Genomic DNA, 22,194 nt, shown 5'->3' with positions numbered 1-22,194 from the left:
GGGTTACCTCGCATCAGGGGTGTCAAAGTCAAGTCCTGCGGGTCAGATCCGGCCCATGAATGAATGATCCATGGCCCCTGAGATGATATTTGATTAGTATTAGAAGCGGCCCGCAGGCCACAGCCGCCCGCTGCTGCTTTGCACGCATTAATACTCCATCTGTGTTGGTGCGTGCAATTTTCAAAATGGGTTCCCAGGGACCTCATCAAGTCATAAAAATGGGGTCCCACAGTACATTTTTGGGGTTCCACTTTAATGTAAGCGTTTTGAAAACAAATGATAAATGTATGCATTATCCTGTTATATCTCACATTCTACAATGTGGTTTGGAAAAAGGTTGTCATAAACATTACTTCATTTATGGGACGGCGTGGCGCAGTGGGAGAGTGGCCGTGCGCAACCCGAGCGTCCCTGGTTCAATTCCCACCTAGTACCAACCTCGTCACGTCCGTTGTGTCCTCAGCAAGACACTTCACCCTTGTTCCTAATGAGTGCTGGTTGGGGCCTTGCATGGCAGCTCCCTCCATCAGTGTGTGAATGTGTGTGTGAATGGGTAAATGTGGAAGTAGTGTCAAAGCGCTTTGAGTACCTTGAAGGTAGAAAAGCGCAATACAAGTACAACCCATTTACCATTCTTTACTTCATGGATCTAAAATTTACCGCTTTTTCCATATTTTTATTGGAATATTTTCGGAATGTGTTTGTTATATTTTTGGCCATAGAAAAAAAAAACAATCTAAAGTTGTCTTTATTTTTTAGTTTTAATGCCATGATTTTAATAGTGCAGCCCGTGTGTTCACACATTTTCCTCCTTGTGGCCCCTGAGCTCCTTGTGGCCCCTGAGCTCCTTGTGGCCCCTGAGCTCCTTGTGGCCCCTGAGCTAAAATGACTTTGACACCCCTGCCTTACATAGTCTAAACACATGTTGGCTTAATTATAAACTACAAAAGCAGTGAAGTTGTCACGTTTTGTAAATGGTAAATAAAAAGAGAATACAATGGTCTGCAAATCCTTTTCAACTTATATTCAATTAAATAGACTGCAAAGACAAGATATTTCATCTTCACACTGACAAACTTACTTTTATTCAGCAAATAATCATGAACTTAGAAGTTAAGGGCAGCAACACTCTGCAAAAACGTTGGCACAGGGGCATTTTTACCAGTGTGTTACATGGCCTTTCCTTTTAACAACACTCAGTAAAGGTTTGGGAACTGAGGAGACACTTTTTTGAAGTGGAATTCTTTCCCATTCTTGCTTGATGTACAGCTTAAGTTGTTCAACAGTCCGGGGTCTCCATTGTGGTATTTAAGCCTTTATTTGGCACCACACATTTTCAAGTCTAGTACCCACACTCTTTTACTATGAAGTCAAGCTGTTGTAACACGAGGCTTGGTATTGTCTTGCTGAAATAAGCAGGGGCGTCCATGATAACGTTGCTTGGATGGCGACGTATGTTGCTCCAAAAGCTGTATGTACCTTTCAGCATTAATGGTGCCTTCACAGATGTGTAAGTTAGCCATGCCTTGGCCTCTAATACACCCCCATACCATCACACATGCTGCCATTTACACTTTGCGCCTAGAACAGTTTGAATGGTTCTTTTCCTCTTTGTTCCGGAGGACATGATGTCCACAGTTTCCAAAAACAATTTGAAATGTGGACTCGTCAGACCACAGAACACTTTTTCACTTTGCATCAGTACATCTTAAATGAGCTCGGGCCCAGCGAAGCGTTTCTGGGTGTTGTTGATAAATGGCTTTGGCTTTGCATAGTAGAGTTTTAACTTGCACTTAAAGATATAGCGACAAACTGTAGTGACTGACAGTGTTTTTTTTTAAGTGTTCCTGAGCCCAGGTGGTGATATCCTTTACACACTGATGTCGCTTTTTGATGCAGTACCGCCTGAGGGATCCAAGGTCACGGGCATTCAATGTTGGTTTCCGCCTACGTGCAGTGATTTCTTCAGATTATCTGAACCTTTTGATGATATTACAGAGCGTCGATGGTGAAATCCCGAAATTCCTTGCAATAGCTTCTTTGAAAAATGTTGTTCTTAACCAATTTGCTCAGGCATTTGTTGACAAAGTGGTGACCTTCGCCCCGTCCTTTTTTGTGAACGAGTGAACATTTCATGGAAGCTGCTTTTAAAGCCAATCATGGCACCCACCTGTTCCCAATTAGCCTGTTCACCTGTGGGATGTTCCAAATAAGTCTTTGATGAGCATTCCTCAACTTTCTCACTCTTTTTTGCCACTTGTGCCAGCTTTTTTGAAACATGTTGCAGGCATCAAATTCCAAATGAGCTAATATTTGCAAAAAATAACAAGGTTTTCTAGTTTAAACATGAAATATCTTGTATTTGCAGTCTATTCAATTGAATATGAGTTGAAAAGGATTTGCAAATCATTGTATTCTATTTTTATTTAGCATTTACACAAGGTGACAACTTCACTGCTTTTGGGGTTTGTATTTTATAGTTGTGACTATGTACAACGTGTCCTGTTGATAATACTAACACATTTAGAAAAAAAAACACAAACTTATATATATATATATATATATATATATATATATATATATGGGGTCAACACAGGAATGCTCCCTCTCCTGCCGCACTCATTGTGAGTGTGGACTCCTGGCACCGTTTGTGCTGAATCATGAGGATACGGAACAATGACAGGCTGGATAAAAGTGACAACTAATGAAATAACTTTGTGGGTGTGTGTGAAAGGGAAAGCAGGCGGTGACCCCTCATTTCAGCCCGGCCAGCCTATGGCGGGCTGCTCTGCGGGCTGGCATGCTCACAGCGGGTGCTGTTGGCAGAGTCACCACCCCTGGGTTTGCCGTATAAATTGAGCGCACAACACCATCGCTACCACACTGGCACAGACTGGCACTGGTAAGCACTTCTCCTCTTTTACTTTTATTCCACATTCTTACAGCATGGTTTGTTTCATTTAACATGAATGTTTAAACTAGACCTGACTTTGGACTAATTTACTTTTGTTCCTGTGAAAAAATGTTTTTGATATGATTATTTTGTCAGTGTTGCTACACGTGGAACAGCATGTTATCACTCATAGCATCAGTATCAATATTGTTGCATTATATTTTGTTTTTTTTTGTGCCGTAGGCCAAGTAAAAAAACAGTTTGTGTGCCGCACTTTCGACACCCAACCTCTAAAAGTAGGCACAGTTATCCTTACTTATTCTAATTTGTAGTTCAATTAATTTGTATTTGATGAATGTGTATCTTTTAGCTGGAATTAAAACTCCAAAATAGCAAACAAAGTTGACTTAAGTGTTTTGAACAACATTAAAAAGAAATATGAAAAAAAGACGTCATATGAGAATAATTTGAAACGTGGATATTACACCCATAGTAACAATCATAATCAAAGCTGCAAGCAGCGATGGACGGGACCGAGTATATATAAAAGTAAAAGAGGGTCAAATTACAGCTCAAAGAGGCAAAGGTGAGTGTTTTTACAAAACTTTTGTTTTGAAGGGGGAATTGCAAACTTCCTGTTGATTTTTGCTGACGGGTGTCAGTGTATGAAATGTAGGTCTAAGTGAGACCTACATAGAGGTTTTTTTTTCATGCCTCTAGGACATTCCTACTGGAAGTTACAGGCAGTTTTGTCTGCGTTTTCTTCCTAGGGGGCGCTAGAGCGCAATTTTTAGTTTTGGGGTTAGGTTTTTTGATTAGACGCAACGTTTGTGTCAAATTTGGTGAGTTTTGAAGCATGCTAAGTGGGTCAAATTACAGCTCAAAGCTGTGGAATAATAAGAAAGAAAGAAAGAAAGAAAGAAAGAAAGAAAGAAAGAAAGAAAGAAACGCTAGAAATTCAATAGGGTCCTCTGTCCCAAAGGGACATTCGGTCCCTAATAATACAGCTGACACAAAGGTGGTCTATGAAAAAGAAAACAAAATAACATTATAAAAAAGGTTATGTGTACACTTTTTTAAAGTCTTTTTTTGGACTTTTTTTATTTTACTAATTCAGTTCATTAAATATTAATTTACTATGCAGCCCCTGTTTGACACCCATGCATACTCTCTACAAATATGCATATCAATTTGTTAAAATTTGATAAGAACCCTTTAAAATGGCGACAGTGCATCACATAGGACTCAGGGTATTGGTTATTTTCAAGAGTAGTATTTTTATGAATATCACTAACAGGACTTGTTAAAGTTAGAGAGGCACGAAACAACGAGACATTCTGGCACAGCACAAAGGGAGGCGTGGGCATATAAGACACATGAGTGTAATGGGGAACAGGTGGAAACAATCAAGGATCAGAGATGATGTCAGACTGATGACACAAAAGGAAGGACAAGTGACCTGAAACAAGAGGAGAGTTACTTTTAAAACTAAAACATGAAATTCACAAGACAAAAAAAAACCAAGAATACAATAAAATAGAAAGTACTTTATTGATCTCTGGAGGAAATTCAGCAAAACAGTTCGCTCACAATAGTCAATAAACACCAAGGTATTTTTTACATTTGAATAATATAAATACAGTCTATTATACAGCATTATCCACAAGTGAATAATATAAATACAGTCTATTATACAACATTATTCACATGTGAATAATATAAATCAGTCTATTATACAGCATTATTCACATGTGAATAACATAAATACAGTCTATTATAGAACATTATTCACATGTGAATAACATAAATACAGTCTATTATACAGCATTATTCACATGTGAGTAATATAAATACAGTCTATTATACAGCATTATTCACATGTGAGTAATATAAATACAGTCTATTATACAGCATTATTCACTTGGGAATAACATAAATACAGTCTATTATACAGCATTATTCACATGTGAATAATATAAATACAGTCTATTATACAGCATTATTCACATGTGAGTAATATAAATACAGTCTATTATACAGCATTATTCACATGTGAATAATATAAATACAGTCTATTATACTACATTATTCACATGTGAGTAATATAAATACAGTCTATTATACAGCATTATTCACATGTGAGTAACATAAATACAAGACATCCCTCACCGCGGTGTGACACAAATATTCCAAGGTTTTTGTTGTGTTGTTTAAAAATGTTGTATAGGTTTATACGTGCAAAAAAAATGGAAGGATTTGAACAGCAGTCTTTGCTTTTCTTTAACTATTTTTCCACAATTATGACATGTTGTGGTTACAAATGCACGTCAATAAGTGCTCAATACCGTCCAAAAAGACTATTTACGTGCATTTGGAAAAATACAAGATGTAGGCGGCGTCTTAGTCTACACTGTAAGGATGAACAACAATCACTTTCTGAAACAAAACAAGTTAGTTACAGTTCATCACAACAACACAACATGTGTGAGAGGGCATGTCTTGCCAAAACACCAATTTGAGAGCGACGAATGCATCTTCTATCCACAGTACGAAGCCGCTTCTAAGATGCCAATCCACACCATCACGGCGGACAAAACTTTGTTTATCCCAAGTATTATTATCAATGGAGATCTGTAGTTTGGGGACCCCTGGTTTAAGTATTCTGCTGAGGACTACAGTATTGACTGAAAGTTATTATGTAGCAGTAGCTGTTCTACAGATAGATAGATAGATAGATAGATAGATAGATAGATAGATAGATAGATAGATAGATAGATAGCTACTGTAGTTCCAAATAACCGCTGTGTTTTCTTTGATATTTTCTCTCAGTAAGCAAATATCTGCCATGTTTCATTTCAGTTTCATCTTTGCCTCTCCATCTATTATGGCCACAGACCACCAGAATCCTGCATCCAAGCAGCAGCAGCCAGGCTCCAGTGCACTCAAGGTGACCTTGGTGGCAGTTGACAATGTAGAAATATGGGATCAATACATCATTATCTCCGCTTGTGGATTGTTTCCCCACAGTTGGTCATCTATGAGCAGGAAAACTTCCAGGGACGCTGCCATGAGCTGACTGGTCCCTGTAACAACCTGGAGGAAGCCGGCGTGGAGAAAGTGGGCTCCATATTGGTGCTTTGTGGACCGTGAGTGTCAAATCTTTTGGAAAACAAAAAAAAGATATTCAGCGACACAGGTGACTAAATGAGGAGAAAGAGTGTCAAAAGGACTTCAAGTGGTTCTGGTTTACTCAGATAGTTCCTTGTGGTTCAACAAAGTGTTTATTATTGTCCCTAAAAATCAAGTTAATTAGACACAATATAGGAGGTTACAAATATTTGCTTTGTCGCCATAAAACAAATGTTTTGTTTAGATATCTTAGTGTGCATCACAGTCGTCCAAAGCTTTTACACCGAGGGAAAAAGAGAAAAATTAAAGTGTTGCGTTTCGGTGTTGGATGTTGTTGTCTGGACCCCAGGATGCAGAGACGGCAGGCAAAGTGCAAATGAACTGTATTTAATAACATATATTAAGAAACAGGCGGCAGGGGAGTGCACAGGAAGTGTGGGGAAAGCTGTGCAGCATGGAAGCAAAACAAGCAATAATGGGCTGGCATAAAAAGATTCCTGAGTGGCAACTAGCGACGGGCGAGGGAGGCAGCGCTCAAAAATGAGAAGTGGCGGACAGGAAATAAAACCAAAACCAAGGAAAAAAATGACGTCCAAACTGTCATGCGAGATCAAGACAAAAAAGATGCAGGGCTCATTGTTACGGTTGCGGTTGACGCGATCCCAGGATGCAGAGAAGACAGGCGACTTGCAAGTAGGTCCTTTTATTAGGTACCGAAGCGGCAGTGGATCACGGGTTAACAAAACCCAGACTGCAAAAGATGTAACTAATGGGTTTCACTATGAGTTGAGTTTATTTGGAACATGCAAGCATACAACATGATACATCACACATGCATGCATACAACATGATACATCACACATGCATGCATACAACATGATACATCACACATGCATGCATACAACATGATACATCACACATGCATGCATACAACATGATACATCACACATGCATGCATACAACATGATACATCACACATGCATGCATACAACATGATACATCACACATGCATGCATACAACATGATACATCACACATGCATGCATACAACATGATACATCACACATGCATGCATACAACATGATACATCACACATGCATGCATACAACATGATACATCACACATGCATGCATACAACATGATACATCACACATGCATGCATACAACATGATACATCACACATGCATGCATACAACATGATACATCACACATGCATGCATACAACATGATACATCACACATGCATGCATACAACATGATACATCTCACATGCATGCATACAACATGATACATCACACATGCATGCATACAACATGATACATCACACATGCATGCATACAACATGATACATCACACGTGCATGCATACAACATGATACATCACACATGCATGCATGCAACATGATACATCACACATGCATGCATGCAACATGATACATCACACATGCATGCATACAACATGATACATCACACATGCATGCATACAACATGATACATCACACATGCATGCAACATGATACATCACACATGCATGCATACAACATGATACATCACACATGCATGCATACAACATGATACATCACACATACATGCATGCATACAACATGATACATCACACATGCAGGCATACAACATGATACATCACACATGCATGCATACAACATGATACATCACACATGCATGCATACAACATGATACATCACACATGCATGCATACAACATGATACATCACACATGCATGCATACAACATGATACATCACACATGCATGCATACAACATGATACATCACACATGCATGCATACAACATGATACATCACACATGCATGCATACAACATGATACATCACACATGCATGCATACAACATGATACATCACACATGCATGCATACAACATGATACATCACACATGCATGCATACAACATGATACATCACACATGCATGCATACAACATGATACATCACACATGCATGCATACAACATGATACATCACACATGCATGCATACAACATGATGCATCACACATGCATGCATACAACATGATACATCACACATGCATGCATACAACATGATACATCACACATGCATGCATACAACATGATACATCACACATGCATGCATACAACATGATACATCACACATGCATGCATACAACATGATACAACACACATGCATGCATGCAACATGATACACCACACATGCATGCATACAACATGATGCATCACACATGCATGCATACAACATGATACATCACACATGCATGCATACAACATGATACATCACACATGCATGCATACAACATGATACATCACACATGCATGCATACAACATGATACATCACACATGCATGCATGCAACATGATACATCACACATGCATGCATGCAACATGATACATCACACATGCATGCATGCAACATGATACATCACACATGCATGCATGCAACATGATACATCACACATGCATGCATACAACATGATACATCACACATGCATGCATACAACATGATACATCACACATGCATGCATACAACATGATACATCACACATGCATGCATACAACATGATACATCACACGTGCATGCATACAACATGATACATCACACATGCATGCATACAACATGATACATCACACATGCATGCATACAACATGATACATCACACATGCATGCATACAACATGATACATCACACATGCATGCATACAACATGATACATCACACATGCATGCATACAACATGATGCATCACAATTTCCAGCTCCTCTATTCAACATGTTGCAAAAGGAGTAGGAAGGACCAGAGCTTATTTAATCCTACCCCTTTTTACTTTACATAGCAGTTGCTAAAACCTTTGTTCACTTCCTGTTCTCAATTTATTCACAATATACTCCATAACTAACAACATTACAAATAAATAAATACATAATAATTAGTGAAGTAAGTTTTATTTCATATTGTGAGATAAATAAGAGTTTCTAGAAAATGAATGGATGGATGGAATAAATTCAGAATGTTTTTCATGGTTCTTCTTTGTACTTTGTAAAAACTTTAGGTTTGAACAGTTTTTTGAATTGGATCATATTAGTAAATTGTTTGATTGCTTTGCTTCATCCATTCCATCATTTAATTCCACATACTGATATACTGAAGGGCTTGTCAGGCTTGCCACTGACAGTTTGTTTGTGTTTTAGTTTCTCCTCTGCGTGTTTAGTATTTCCTGTCCTTAGTTCCTGTCAGCACTCTTATTTTGGTTCAGCTTCCTGTTTGTCTCCCTGAGTGCTTTGTTTCCCCTCAGCTTTGGCTGATTGGCACCTGGCCACACCTGATGTCAATCAGCCAGCTCCTATTTTACCTCCTTTGTTCCTCCAGTCATGGCCGGATTATTCTGTCAAAGTTTGTTGTTGACGAACCCCAAGATGCAGAGAAGGAGGCAGGCATGGAGGGAGAAAACATGGTTTTAATATAAACAACTAGAACAAAACCAAACAAAGGGTTCAAACCAAAAGCGCGCACGTGGGCGGAAAACAAACAAAAGGCCTAGCGTGGAAGCTAACAGGTATCTAGCAGGAAACAGAAAAACTGGAAACAGCTAATGGCTAACAAGAAAACACGAAAACAAAAAGCTATGAGAAAACAAACTACAAATAGCTAACGGGAACAGCTTACCACTTCGACGACAAGGACAAATAGTAGCATGACAGGTAGTAGCTATAATGATGACATCGAAAAATCACGACAGGTAGCAACGACACAAGAGCGACAATAATCCAGCCAAGACTGGAGGAACAAAGGAGGTAAAATAGGAGCTTGCTGATTGATATCAGGTGTGGCCAGGTGCCAATCAGCCACAGCTGAGGGGAAACAAAAGACAAACAGGAAGCTGAACCAAAATAAGAGTGCTGACAGGAACTAAGGACAGGAAATACTAAACACACAGAGGAGAAATTAAAACACAAACAAACAGGTCTTAAGTGTTGTACGTGTGTACAAATGTTATAAATGACATTTTTCTCTAAGGTTATATTTCTCCTATGTAAGCACTTTGAGTCTCCAGAAAAAGCACTATATAAATACAATTCATTTCATCGAGTATATCCTCCAGAGGGCCGGCGTTCTGCGCAGTGGACATTTCTAATTCTGCATTTTTCAAAACTCATAGACTAAAAAAAAACAAAAACAATGTCCACTACAGAGGACGCTAGTTCTCAGGCAAAATTCACCTACTTTGGATTAGTTTTAGCCTCTGGAATGCTCAAAAAGCACCGTGGTGTACCAACAACAACACTTGCCCTCAGATGGGTGGGATACGAGCAGGCGGACTGCAAGGGCGAGCAGTATGTGTTTGAGAAGGGGGAGTATCCTCGCTGGGATTCCTGGACCAACAGCAGACGCAGCGACACCATCGTTGCCTTCCGACCCATTAAAGTGGTGAGAAAGCAGACTTTTTAACTCTTGCGTTTTCCATGAAAAATGTGCTTGGCTCTCTTCATGCTGGTCATCTACTTCCCCAGGACAGCCAGGAGCACAAGATTGTGCTTTATGAAAACCCCAGCTTTGCGGGGAAGAAGATAGAGATCGTTGACGACGACGTCCCCAGCTTCCATGCTCATGGTTACCAGGAAAAGGTCTCCTCGGTTCGAGTTCAGAGCGGCACGTGAGTCCATCCCGTCAGCTCGTATAAAACCATAAGCACCGCAAAAACTGAAATCTAAGTAAGATGAAATATCTCAAATAAGGGTGATACTTGCTTATTTTCTGTCTGATAAGATCATTCTTCTCACGAAGCAGATTTTATGTTAAAGTCTTTTACTTGTTTTAAGGGTTTTGGTCCTAAATTAGGCAGCACGGTGGTATAGGGGTTAGTGCATGTGCCTCACAATACGAAGGTCCTGAGTGGTGCTGAGTTCAATCGCAGGCTCAGAGTCTTTCTGTGTGCAGTTTGCATGTTCTCCCCGTGACTGCGTGGGCTTCCTCCCACCTCCAAAGACATGCACCTGGGGATAGGCCCCTCCCACCTCCAAAGACATGCACCTGGGGATAGGCCCCTCCCACCTCCAAAGACATGCACCTGGGGATAGGCCCCTCCCACCTCCAAAGACATGCACCTGGGGATAGGCCCCTCCCACCTGCAAAGACATGCACCTGGGGATAGGCCCCTCCCACCTCCAAAGACATGCACCTGGGGATAGGCCCCTCCCACCTCCAAAGACATGCACCTGGGGATAGGCCCCTCCCACCTCCAAAGACATGCACCTGGGGATAGGCCCCTCCCACCTGCAAAGACATGCACCTGGGGATAGGCCCCTCCCACCTCCAAAGACATGCACCTGGGGATAGGTTGATTGGCAACACTAAATGGTCCCTAGTGTGTGAATGTTGTCTGTCTATCTGTGTTGGCCCTGCGATGAGGTGGCGACTTGTCCAGGGTGTACACCGCCTTCCGCCCAAATGCAGCTGAGATAGGCTCCAAGACCCCCAAAAGGGACAAGCGGTAGAAAATGAATGGATGGATGGGACCTAAATGATCTCAGTAAGATATTACAGATTGTTTCTGAGATGTGATGACCTCCATCCATCCATTTTTATACCACTTATTCGCTTTGGAGTCGCGGGGGGCGCTGGTGCCTATCTCAGCTACAATCGGGCGGAAGGCGGCGTACACCCTGGACAAGTCACAACCTCATCGCAGGGCCAACACCGATAGACAGACAACATTCACACACTAGGGACCATTTAGTGTTGCCAATCAACCTATCCCCAGGTGCATGTCTTTGGAGGTGGGAGGAAGCCGGAGTACCCGGAGGGAACCCACGCAGTCACGGGGAGAACATGCAAACTCCACACAGAAAGATCCCGAGCCCGGGATTGAACCCAGGACTACTCAGGACTTTCGTATTGTGAGGCAGACGCACTAACCCCTCTGCCACCGTGATGTGATGACCTATATTGAGTAAAACATGCTAGAAACTAGAACATAAAGTGTTGCAAAGCTGTGTCATCAACACTCACAAGTATGAAACTACTTTTTTTAAGTCATAATTTCTTATTTCAGGCATGAAAAAAAATCATGACATTGACACAATTGTCTCACAATTAAAAGAGATGACAGCCAAATGGACTTTGGTGTTTTATTTTCAATGAAACAATAGAAAAGTTGTACTCATGAAGTAGTACAATTGGCCCAGTACAGTAAACTAACAGTTCATATTTAAACTTTTAATATGTGACATTTCTAACAATTTGAACAGAAATAGTTCATGCACATTCAGATGAATTCTTGAAAATTACAATTAAAACATATTTGGGTGTGGGCGGGGCTGTACATACTGTATGTGCACCAACTGACTGGAAGAGCAGGCACTTGGCGCGATGATGTCATGTTGTCCATGGAAAAATGCATTTTTTAGACAATATCATTTGCCTGAGCGGTTAGGAGACCCTGAAAGTAACAAGCACCTGCCTTGTTGACTTTCCATTAACAACAATAAACTAGTTTTTAGTATGAGTTTGCTGGTTTCAAGAAATGTAATGTGAGCACACATCATGACGTTAAGATAATGGCACTAGCATTTACTTCATTGAAGAATATTTTTCAACGTATTGAGTTCTCTTTTTTTTCTCTACCAAGAAAAGTGCACTTGTTATCAGTGAGAATATCCTTTTTTCAAGCTCTGTTGGGGTTAATTGAGGTTAGTTAATTGTGCTTGTTTTGGAAAGTCTTGACAAGCCAAATGTTCTTGTTCCACTGGCAGATCATTTTGCTTAGTTTGAGTAAAATACCCCTCATTTTTGTATTTTTTTTTCTTGTTTTTAACCACTGACTTTTCGCAATGTGGACTCAGGACTAATCCTCCTCTATTTCCTGTCCCACCAGCTGGGTGGGCTATCAGTACCCGGGCTACAGAGGCTACCAGTACCTGTTTGAGAAGGGCGAGTATAAGGACAACATGGAGTTCGGGGCCCAGATCCCGCAGATCCAGTCAGTTCGGCGCGTCAGAGACATGCAGTGGCATCAGAGGGGGGCTTTTCACCCTGTCAACTAAGCTTGTGATTGTTTCCTAGTATGAACCTTGACCTCTGCAGCCCTCATTAGTTGCACCTTGCACCAGTAGGCCAACGTATTGCAGCGGTGCAGACATGATATCCTTCAAGCAAATGAATAAAATGTTCTTGCTTACTTGTCTCCGAGCCAGGTCTATGCTGTACTGATTAGCTAGTTTCACTGAGGAGGTTAAAAGGGGCTCTTTGCAACATTTATGCAGATGTCTTTGTATTCACTATAATTAGTAAGTCTGAAAATTATCAACATTTTAAAAACATATATTTTTTGGTTTGAAAAATGTGTGAGCTAGTTGTAAAAAGCCCCTCTCAACACTTTAAAGCCTGAACCACTCGACTTAAACTGAGACAAACTTTGTTGATCCACAAGGGAAATTGTTCTACACAGTAGTTCAGTTTCAAAGGATGGAAAGGATAAGATAGATGGATAGATAGTACTTTATTGATTTCTTCAGCAGAGTTCCTTCAGGAAAATTAAAATAATGCAGGTATTAAGTAGAGTAAAAATGTACCATAGTAGCAATATCAAATATGACATATGTGTAATATCAACATATTACATATACATTATATAATATATACTGATATATGTTATTATATTTTTATATATTATATACAATATATAACAAATCCCAATGTTGACAAAAGAGTTGACAGAAAATTCCAATTATTTGAAACTGCACCTTTTATTGGTCCTTCTGGACAAATCTTTTTTTTTTTTTGGTTTGTTTTTTCGCAAAAAATATTTCCATACATGATTTTCGTTTTATATCATATGTTCATTTTATTTTATTTTATGTTATTTTTATAGCAAACCAAAACATCATGCAATACACATAATTATCTTTCATGTCAGTTCCAAACAGGAGACTTGAATTCACATTGTTTATCATTTTTTTAAAGCATCTTCAATGTTTTAATTATTTGCCATCTAAAAAAACATACAAGTCAACATCATTATTTTTCAATGTGATAGGTTTTTTTCTATCATAAAAATCTGAAAACTTTCATTTATTATCGCAACACACACCGAGTGATCGCCACAAAATAATGCAGAAAATTGGATATGTATATTTTACCTATAAATACACCATATTGTATGATTTAAACCAGGGGTGTCCAAAGTGCGGCCCGGGGGCCATTTGCGGCCGTAGGTCATTTTTTAACGGCCCCACGGCACATTTAAAAAATACTTTGAAAAAAAATTAAAAACATAAAAAGTGGTATAAAAGAGCAAACAGGTGAAATGTAACAACATGTTGCAATGTTTACTCTAATAACACAAAGTTGCCATGCAGGCTGTTTCTTAAAAAAAGAAAAAAAAGTAGTGAATCAAAATTAGTTATGAATTATTGACCAATTCAAGGCTACAATTACGTCACATTAAATATTCCACTTTGAGATATTTTTGGGGGCAAATGTTGCATATTTTGTGTTTGCCATATAAAAAACTGAGCTGTTTTTTTTTTCAAAGAAGGTCCTAAAATGAACAAACAAAAAACATAAACTACAAAAAAACGTATACTTGACGAATAGATCTGAAGTTAATCTCGAGATTATTGTGTTAAAAGTAAACAGTAAAAAAAAAAATATATATATTATTTATTTTTTAACTCTTTAATGAGTAGGGCCCCTTAGGATCAGTGTGTTTTGTTTTAAGTGTCATTGCACAAAAAAGTAAGAGTGAATTAAAATCCATGGTGTTATGAGTTCTTGACCTTTTTACGGTTCCAATTATTATATAATCTCTAATATTCTACTTAAAAATTTTATTGGGTGAAAATATTGCATATTTTTGTTTTTTTACATAATAAAACATGGATTTCTTTGACAAAAAGAGCATACAACTTAAATCTTTAAAAACGTCATATTGACATATAGATCTAGTGTTGATCTAGAGATCTAAAACTTGAATAATAATAAAAATAATAGCACTGAATAATGACACATTTTTAACATTTTATTTTTACCAAAACCCTTTGGGGTCCCCGGGATCGAGCCTGAGTGGAGGCCTAAATGCATATTTTTTATTCATATATTGTATTGGTTTTTAAAATAAAATGGCCCCCGCTTGCTTTGATTTTTCAGAGTACGGCCCTCAGTGGAAAAAGTTTGGACACCCCTGATTTAAACATTATATTTGTTAATTTTCAAAATCTAAAGACTGTTTGGTGCTCGATGGTATCTATAATGCATGAAATAAAATAAACTATAAATTATATAAAATATAAATGCAATAAAATACTAATTGACTCATTTAGACCACCTTATATACCTGCTGTTTCATATTTGATACACACATTTCTAAAAATAATGCCAGTGATGATGTGGTGGGCTTAAAAAGGTATGCATCACATATGATACGTTTGGCTGCATCACATATGATACGTTTGGCGTTCCAGGACTGATGTCCAACATCAAGTAGTGCAATGATCATCCGGGTCTTTGCCGGTGTCACCAATAGGAGCAGTATTGAAAAGTGACGTCACTTCCTGTTTGTGGGCGAAGACGAGCTGACGACACAACAAGATGGCGGCCGGCGCTTTTCTGAGCTAATGTTTAGTTTAACTACATGTTTAACTGACATTTTTCCTCTTTTCCCTCCTTCATCTTGCCCTTCGTTGTCAACTGTCACATCACGTGTATGGTAGGTGAACGTTTTGTGCCAACGAAACTCAACGCGCGCTTAGATTGATGACATTTTAGCCTTTTACGTCCGTCGCTAGTGAGATGTTATATAACAACGTCCACGATTCACGTTGTGATCATTTTTAACAAAACTTCACTCTAGATTGTTCAATTAAATTACATTTATTGCTAACTTCTAATGTGATTTGAGTGTTTCCAGCATTACATTTGTTTTAATTAATAGATTATTTTCCTTTTACTTTGTTTGTCAATCAATCAATGTTTATTTATATAGCCCTAAATCACAAGTGTCTCATTGGGCTGCACAAACCACAACGACATCCGCGGTAGGGCCCACATAAGGGCAAGGAAAAACTCACCCCAGTGGGACGTCGACAATGATGACTATGAGAAACCTTGGAGAGGACTGCATATATGGGCAACCCCCCCCCCCCCTCTCTCGGAGACCGAGAGCAATGGATGTTGAGTGGGTCTAACATGATACTGTGAAAGTTCAATCCATAGTGGATCCAATACAACCGTGAGAGTCTAGTCCAAAGTAGATCCAACACAGCAGAGAGAGTCCCGTCCACAGCGGAGCCAGCAGGAAACCATCCCAAGTGGAGGTGGATCAGCAGCGCAGAGATGTCCCCAGCCGATACACAGGCGAGCGGTCCATCCTGGGTCCCGACTCTGAACAGCCAGTACTTCATCCATGGCCACCGGACCGGACCCCCTCCACAAGGGAGAGTGGGACAGAGGAGAAAAAGAAATGAAATGGCAGATCAACTGGTCTAAAAAGGGGGTCTATTTAAAGGCTAGAGTATACAAATGAGTTTTAAGGTGGGACTTAAATGCTTCTACTGAGGTAACATCTCGAACTGTTGCCGGGAGGGCATTCCAGAGTACTGGAGCCCGAATGGAAAACCTTCTATAGCCCGCAGACTTTTTTTTGGCTCTGGGAATCACTAATAAGCCGGAGTCTTTTGAACGCAGATGTCTTGCCGGGACATATGGTACAATACAATCGGCAAGATAGGATGGAGCTAGACCGTGTAGTATTTTATACGTAAGTAGTAAAACCTTAAAGTCACATCTTAAGTGCACAGGAAGCCAGTGCAGGTGAGCCAGGATAGGTATGATTATAAGTATATAAAGGTATATACAGTATAGGTATGTTTATAAGTATATAAAGGTATATACAGAATAGGCGTAATATGATCGAATTTTCTTGTTCTTGTCAAAAGTCTAGCAGCCACATTTTGTACCAACTGTAATCTTTTAATGGTAGACATGGGGAGACCCAAAAATAATACGTTACAGTAATCGAGACGAGACGTAACAAACGCATGGATAATGATCTCAGCGTCTTTAGTGGACAGAATGGAGCGAATTTTAGCGATATTACGGAGATGAAAGAAGGCCGTTTTAGTAACATTTTTAATGTGTGCCTCAAAGGAGAGAGTTGGGTGGAAGATAATACCCAGATTCTTTACAGAGTTGCCTTGTTTAATTGTTTGGTTGTCAAATGTTAGAGTTGTATTATTAAATAGAGGTCGGTGTCTAGCAGGACCGATAATCAGCATTTCCGTTTTTTTGGCATTAAGTTGCAAAAAAATAGCGGACATCCATTGTTTAATTTCATTAAGACACGCTTCCACCTGACTACAATCCGGCGTGTTGGTCAGCTTTAGGGGCATGTAGAGTTGGGTGTCATCAGCATAACAGTGAAAGCTAACACCGCAATTTTTGTGTACCGTTAGAACCTAGTAATTACTGGGTTTTATTATTATTTGTTGTTATTATTTTTACTCCAAAATCTACACAATAATCTACCATAATTACAACTGATGTGCTCAAAGAATGGGAGCGCCAAGCTTGTGGCGTCATATTCAAAATACTGTAATTGCAACCAAAGATTCATATTGAGAAAAGGTCTGTGAATACTTAGTTTGTACACTTAGTTTAAAAAGAATATATATTTATGATGCAAACTGTGCACATTGTCAGAATGGGAAGTTGTGTGAAGAATTTTTAAGGAAAAAATGTATCGAATACAGTTTGGAATAAGTCTAACAAAAAAAGTAGAAAAGGTAAAGGGCTGTGAATACTTTGCAAATGCACTTCATACATGCAAGAATTAAACGAGGGTTTTTGAATGTAAAACAGTTGAAACAGGAAATGAAATAAATAATATGTTTTCTCCAACAGCAAAGATGCCCGTCCTGTGCAGCACCTGCACTGAGAAGCGGGCCGTGTTAAAACGTCCAAAAACTGGCCACTCGATATGTAAAGAGTGCTTCTTCTGGGCTTTTGAAGAAGAGGTCCATCAGACCATCGTGGCAGCAAACCTATTCAAACCTGGCCAGACCGTGGGCATCGCGGCTTCGGGTGGGAAAGACTCCACAGTCCTGGCCCATGTGATGAAGCTGCTGAATGAGCGCTACAGTTACGGTCTGGAGCTCATGCTTCTCTCTGTGGACGAGGGCATCACTGGTTATAGAGACGACTCTTTGGAGACGGTGAAGAGGAACCAGCAACAGTACGAGCTGCCCCTGAAGATTGTGTCTTATGAGGAGCTGTACGGGTGGACTATGGATGCCATCGTCAAGCAGGTGGGAATGAAAAATAACTGCACCTTCTGCGGCGTCTTCAGGCGGCAGGCGCTAGATAGAGGAGCTATCATGCTGAAAGTGGACAAGATCTGCACAGGTAACTCCACCTGTATTTACGTACACACCCAACCAACAGAACTGTACTTATAGTTCATCCAGTAATTATTTCATACTTTGGATCGCAGTTGGATTTGTGAAAAAAATAACAACTTATAAAAATAACTGGTTTCTTAAGAAATGTAATCTTGTCAGGTTACAGACCTGCACAGTGGACTAGTGGTTAAAGTGCCCGCCCTGAGATCGGTAGGTCGTGAGTTCAAACCTCAGCCGAGTCATACCAAAGACTATAAAAATGGGAGCCATTACCTCCCTGCTTGGCACTCAGCGTCAAGCGTTGGAATTCGGGGTTGAATCACCAAAAATGTATTATTGGGGGGCTTGAATAAGTCATAAAAAGTATCAATAATTATCAATGTCGATCAATATAAAAAATGTTTATCGTGATATAGTTTTTGGCCATATCGCCCAGCACTAGCCTTGAGACAAACCTGTCTCCAAATCATGTCTAACCAACTGAATGTACCACAGATGGACTCCAATTAGGCTGTAAGAACATCTCGAGGATAATCAGTTAAAACAGGGCGCACCTGAGCTCGCTTTTGAGCTTCATGGCAAAAGGTGTGAATATTTATGTACATGGGATTTCTTTGTTTTTTATTTTTAATACATCCATCCATCTTATACCGCTTATTCCATATGGGGTCGCGGGAGGCGCTGGTGCCTATCTCAGCTACAATCGGGCGGAAGGCGGGGTACACCCTGGACAAGTCGCCACCTCATCGCAGGCCCAACACAGATAGACAGACGACATTCACATTCACACACTAGGACCAATTTAGTGTTGCCAATCAAGCTATCCCCAGGTGCATGTCTTTGGAGGTGGGAGGGGCCTATCCCCAGGTGCATGTCTTTGCAAGTGGGAGGAAGCCGGAGTACCCGGAGGGAACCCACGCATTTACGAGGAGAACATACAAACTCCACACAGAAAGATCCCGAGCCCGGGATTGAACCCTGACTACTCAGGACCTTCGTATTGTGAGGCAGACGCACTAACCCCTCTGCCACCGTGAAGCCTCTTTAATACATTTGCAAAGATTTATAAAAACACTTTCATTATTTGGGATTCTGTGTAGACTTTTGAGGACAAAATGAATTAAATCCATTTTGGAACAGGTCTGTAAAATAACAAAATGTGAAACTGAAGCGCTGTGAATACTTTCCGGATGCACTGTAGTATGAATCACTACAGTAGTTTTGGGAAATAATGTAATAATTATTTACAGTACTTACCTTGGAGGGGGGACTTTTATGGTTTCTCCTTTAAGCAGCTTTTCTGTCAAACACTCCATCAGCAGCTTTTACATATTTTAATAGCTAAATGTCCGCTGTTTAGATATTATTATGATGTCCTAACCTGCCGTTATCGACCCAGTCTGCTTCAGTATGTGGCAGACTGGTCTCATACTTGTCAACTTTTTGTAATTCTACTTAGTATTACAAAGGAAGAGTTATATTTTTTCCACATTGTCTGTTCTGTGCAGGTCATAACGCTGACGACATAGCAGAGACCGTCTTGATGAACGTCCTGCGAGGTGACATAGCCCGTCTGCGGCGTTGCACCGCCATCTCCACATCAAGTGAGGGCGACGGGGTGGTACCACGCTGCAAACCTCTCAAATACGCTTATGAGAAAGAGATCGTGATGTACGCCTATTTCAAGAAGTTGGACTACTTCTCCACAGAATGCATCTATTCCCCCAACGCTTATCGTGGCTACGCCAGAACTTTTCTAAAAGACCTGGAGAGCATAAGACCCAGCACCATCATTGATATCATCCATTCAGGTGAGAACCTGTCCATACGGGAGGGGGTGAAGATGCCCGTGCAGGGCAGCTGCAGCAAGTGTGGCTACATCTCCAGTCAAACACTGTGCAAGTCATGCGTGCTGCTGGAGGGCCTGAACCGAGGCTTGCCCAAACTAGGCATCGGGAAACACCATCGTTTGCATGACAAGATTATCTCCAATCATCCCCTCACAGAGAAGGAGGAAAGGAAGTTAAAAGTGGTTGACATTTGAGAAAGGAGCCTTGCTAATTACTCGATGATGTTAATGTTTATGGCTGTGTTTGAATTAGTGCACTCAATAACTATTCTATCTCCAGCATTGGTTCTTAACCTTTTTGGAGGTACCCAACCCCCCCAGTTTCATATACGCATTCACCGAACCCTTCTTTAGTGAAAAATAAAATGTTGGTTTTTTTTCAAATTCAAGACAAAGTTGTACGTTTTTGATAACACTTTAGTATGGGGAACATATTCTAAGTAACAAAGACTTAATTTAGAGTTTTTCAGACACTAGGGGAACATATTCTAAGTAACAAAGACTTAATTTAGAGTTTTTTGGACACTAGGGGAACATATTCTAAGTAACAAAGACTTCATGTAGAGTTACTTGGTTAGGGTTAGAGGGTTAGGGTTACATTAAGGCCATGCCGAATAAGGCATTAATAAATACTTAAGAATGACTAGTTAAGAGCCATTATGATAAAAATGTGCATGTTAATAAGCAACTAAGTTAATGGTGAATATGTTCCCCATACTAAAGTGTTACCTTGTTTTTTTACTGGTGCACAAAATAAACCGTGCATGAACATCACCTTGTTCAAAGAACAAAACCAACACAGTGCATAAACTCACAACAAATGACACAAATCAGTGTGACTTCTGCTGTTGCCGTATCCGCAATACGCTGATAGGGAGAAGTTTTTATTTACTCGAGGAGTCGGGTGTGTCTTGACCTCCACCGAACCCCTGAGCCTGACTCACGGAACCCCTAGGGTCCGATCGAACCCAGGTTAAGAACCACTGATCTACAGTGTGTACATACTTCCTGAGAGCCCAAATTTGAAGGTGCACTCCTGTCCCAAATATCCATTATTGTTGTCACACAATTTTTATTGCCTTCCTCCTCTCTCCTGTTTAATTATGAATTGCGAATATTTGAGTTAGTTCTTCCCAATGGGTGAGTATTGTTAAGGTCCATCTGAGCACCAATAGCACACAGCTTGCTGTACATGTCAGTGGCCCTCAAAATGTTGATTGTGGAAGTACGCAAATTGAAACAGTCTTTGCCTGGAACTAATCGTTGAGTTTGCTGCTTTGTTACATCTATTATTTCTACCCTTGATCATAGAGCAGGGGTGTCCAAAGTGCAGCCCGCAGGTCATTTTTTATGGCCCAAAGGCACATTTTAAAAATACAATTGAAACATTTTTAAAACGTAAAAAGTGGTATAAATGAGCAAACGGGTGAAATGTAACAAGAAAAGGTTGAAATGTTTAATAACACAAAGCTGCCATGCATGCTGTTTCTTTCTTTAAAAAATAATGAATCAAAATCAATGTGATTATGAATTATTGACCTATTCAAGGCTCTAATTACGTCACGTTAAATTTTCCACTTTTTAAGATATTTTTGGGGGAAAATGTTGCATATTTTGTGTTTGCCATATAAAAAACTGAACTGAACATAAACAACAATAAAACTTATAATTGACGGATAAATCTGAAGTTGATCTGGAGATTATTGTGTTAAAAGTAAACGGTAAAAAAGTATATAATTTATTTTCTAACACTTTAATGCGTAGGACCCTTTTGGATCCCCAATCATTTTAGTGTGATTTGTTGAGTGTCATTGCTCAAAAAATTGTAATGAATTAAAATAGATAGGTGTTATTAGTTATTGACTTTTTTAAGGCTCCAATTATTATATAATCTCAAATATCCCACTTAAAAAAATATTGGTTGATAATATTG

At 39.7% G+C, this 22,194-nt stretch overlaps 2 protein-coding genes across 2 annotated transcripts; both read left to right on the top strand.

Annotated features, from left to right (window-relative positions):
• The first annotated feature begins 2,830 nt into the window (after window positions 1–2,830).
• Window positions 2,831–13,194, top strand: crybb2 (crystallin, beta B2). The gene is made up of 6 exons (XM_061907167.1): window positions 2,831–2,902; window positions 5,753–5,840; window positions 5,921–6,039; window positions 10,313–10,445; window positions 10,529–10,671; window positions 12,892–13,194. The coding sequence occupies exons 2-6, from the start codon at window positions 5,778–5,780 to the stop codon at window positions 13,058–13,060; spliced, it is 627 nt and encodes a 208-aa protein (XP_061763151.1). The 5' UTR covers window positions 2,831–2,902; window positions 5,753–5,777; the 3' UTR covers window positions 13,061–13,194.
• Window positions 13,195–15,558: 2,364 nt separating this feature from the next.
• Window positions 15,559–20,645, top strand: LOC133556849 (cytoplasmic tRNA 2-thiolation protein 1). Its single transcript, XM_061907166.1, has 3 exons — window positions 15,559–15,723; window positions 17,916–18,416; window positions 19,921–20,645. The coding sequence occupies exons 2-3, from the start codon at window positions 17,921–17,923 to the stop codon at window positions 20,454–20,456; spliced, it is 1,032 nt and encodes a 343-aa protein (XP_061763150.1). The 5' UTR covers window positions 15,559–15,723; window positions 17,916–17,920; the 3' UTR covers window positions 20,457–20,645.
• Window positions 20,646–22,194: the final 1,549 nt, after the last annotated feature.

The sequence above is a fragment of the Nerophis ophidion genome, linkage group LG07, assembly GCF_033978795.1.
Source record: "Nerophis ophidion isolate RoL-2023_Sa linkage group LG07, RoL_Noph_v1.0, whole genome shotgun sequence".
Taxonomy (NCBI): Eukaryota; Metazoa; Chordata; class Actinopteri; order Syngnathiformes; family Syngnathidae; genus Nerophis; species Nerophis ophidion.
Note: the sequence above shows the minus strand (reverse complement) of the source record. Positions and strands in the feature narration are given on the sequence as shown.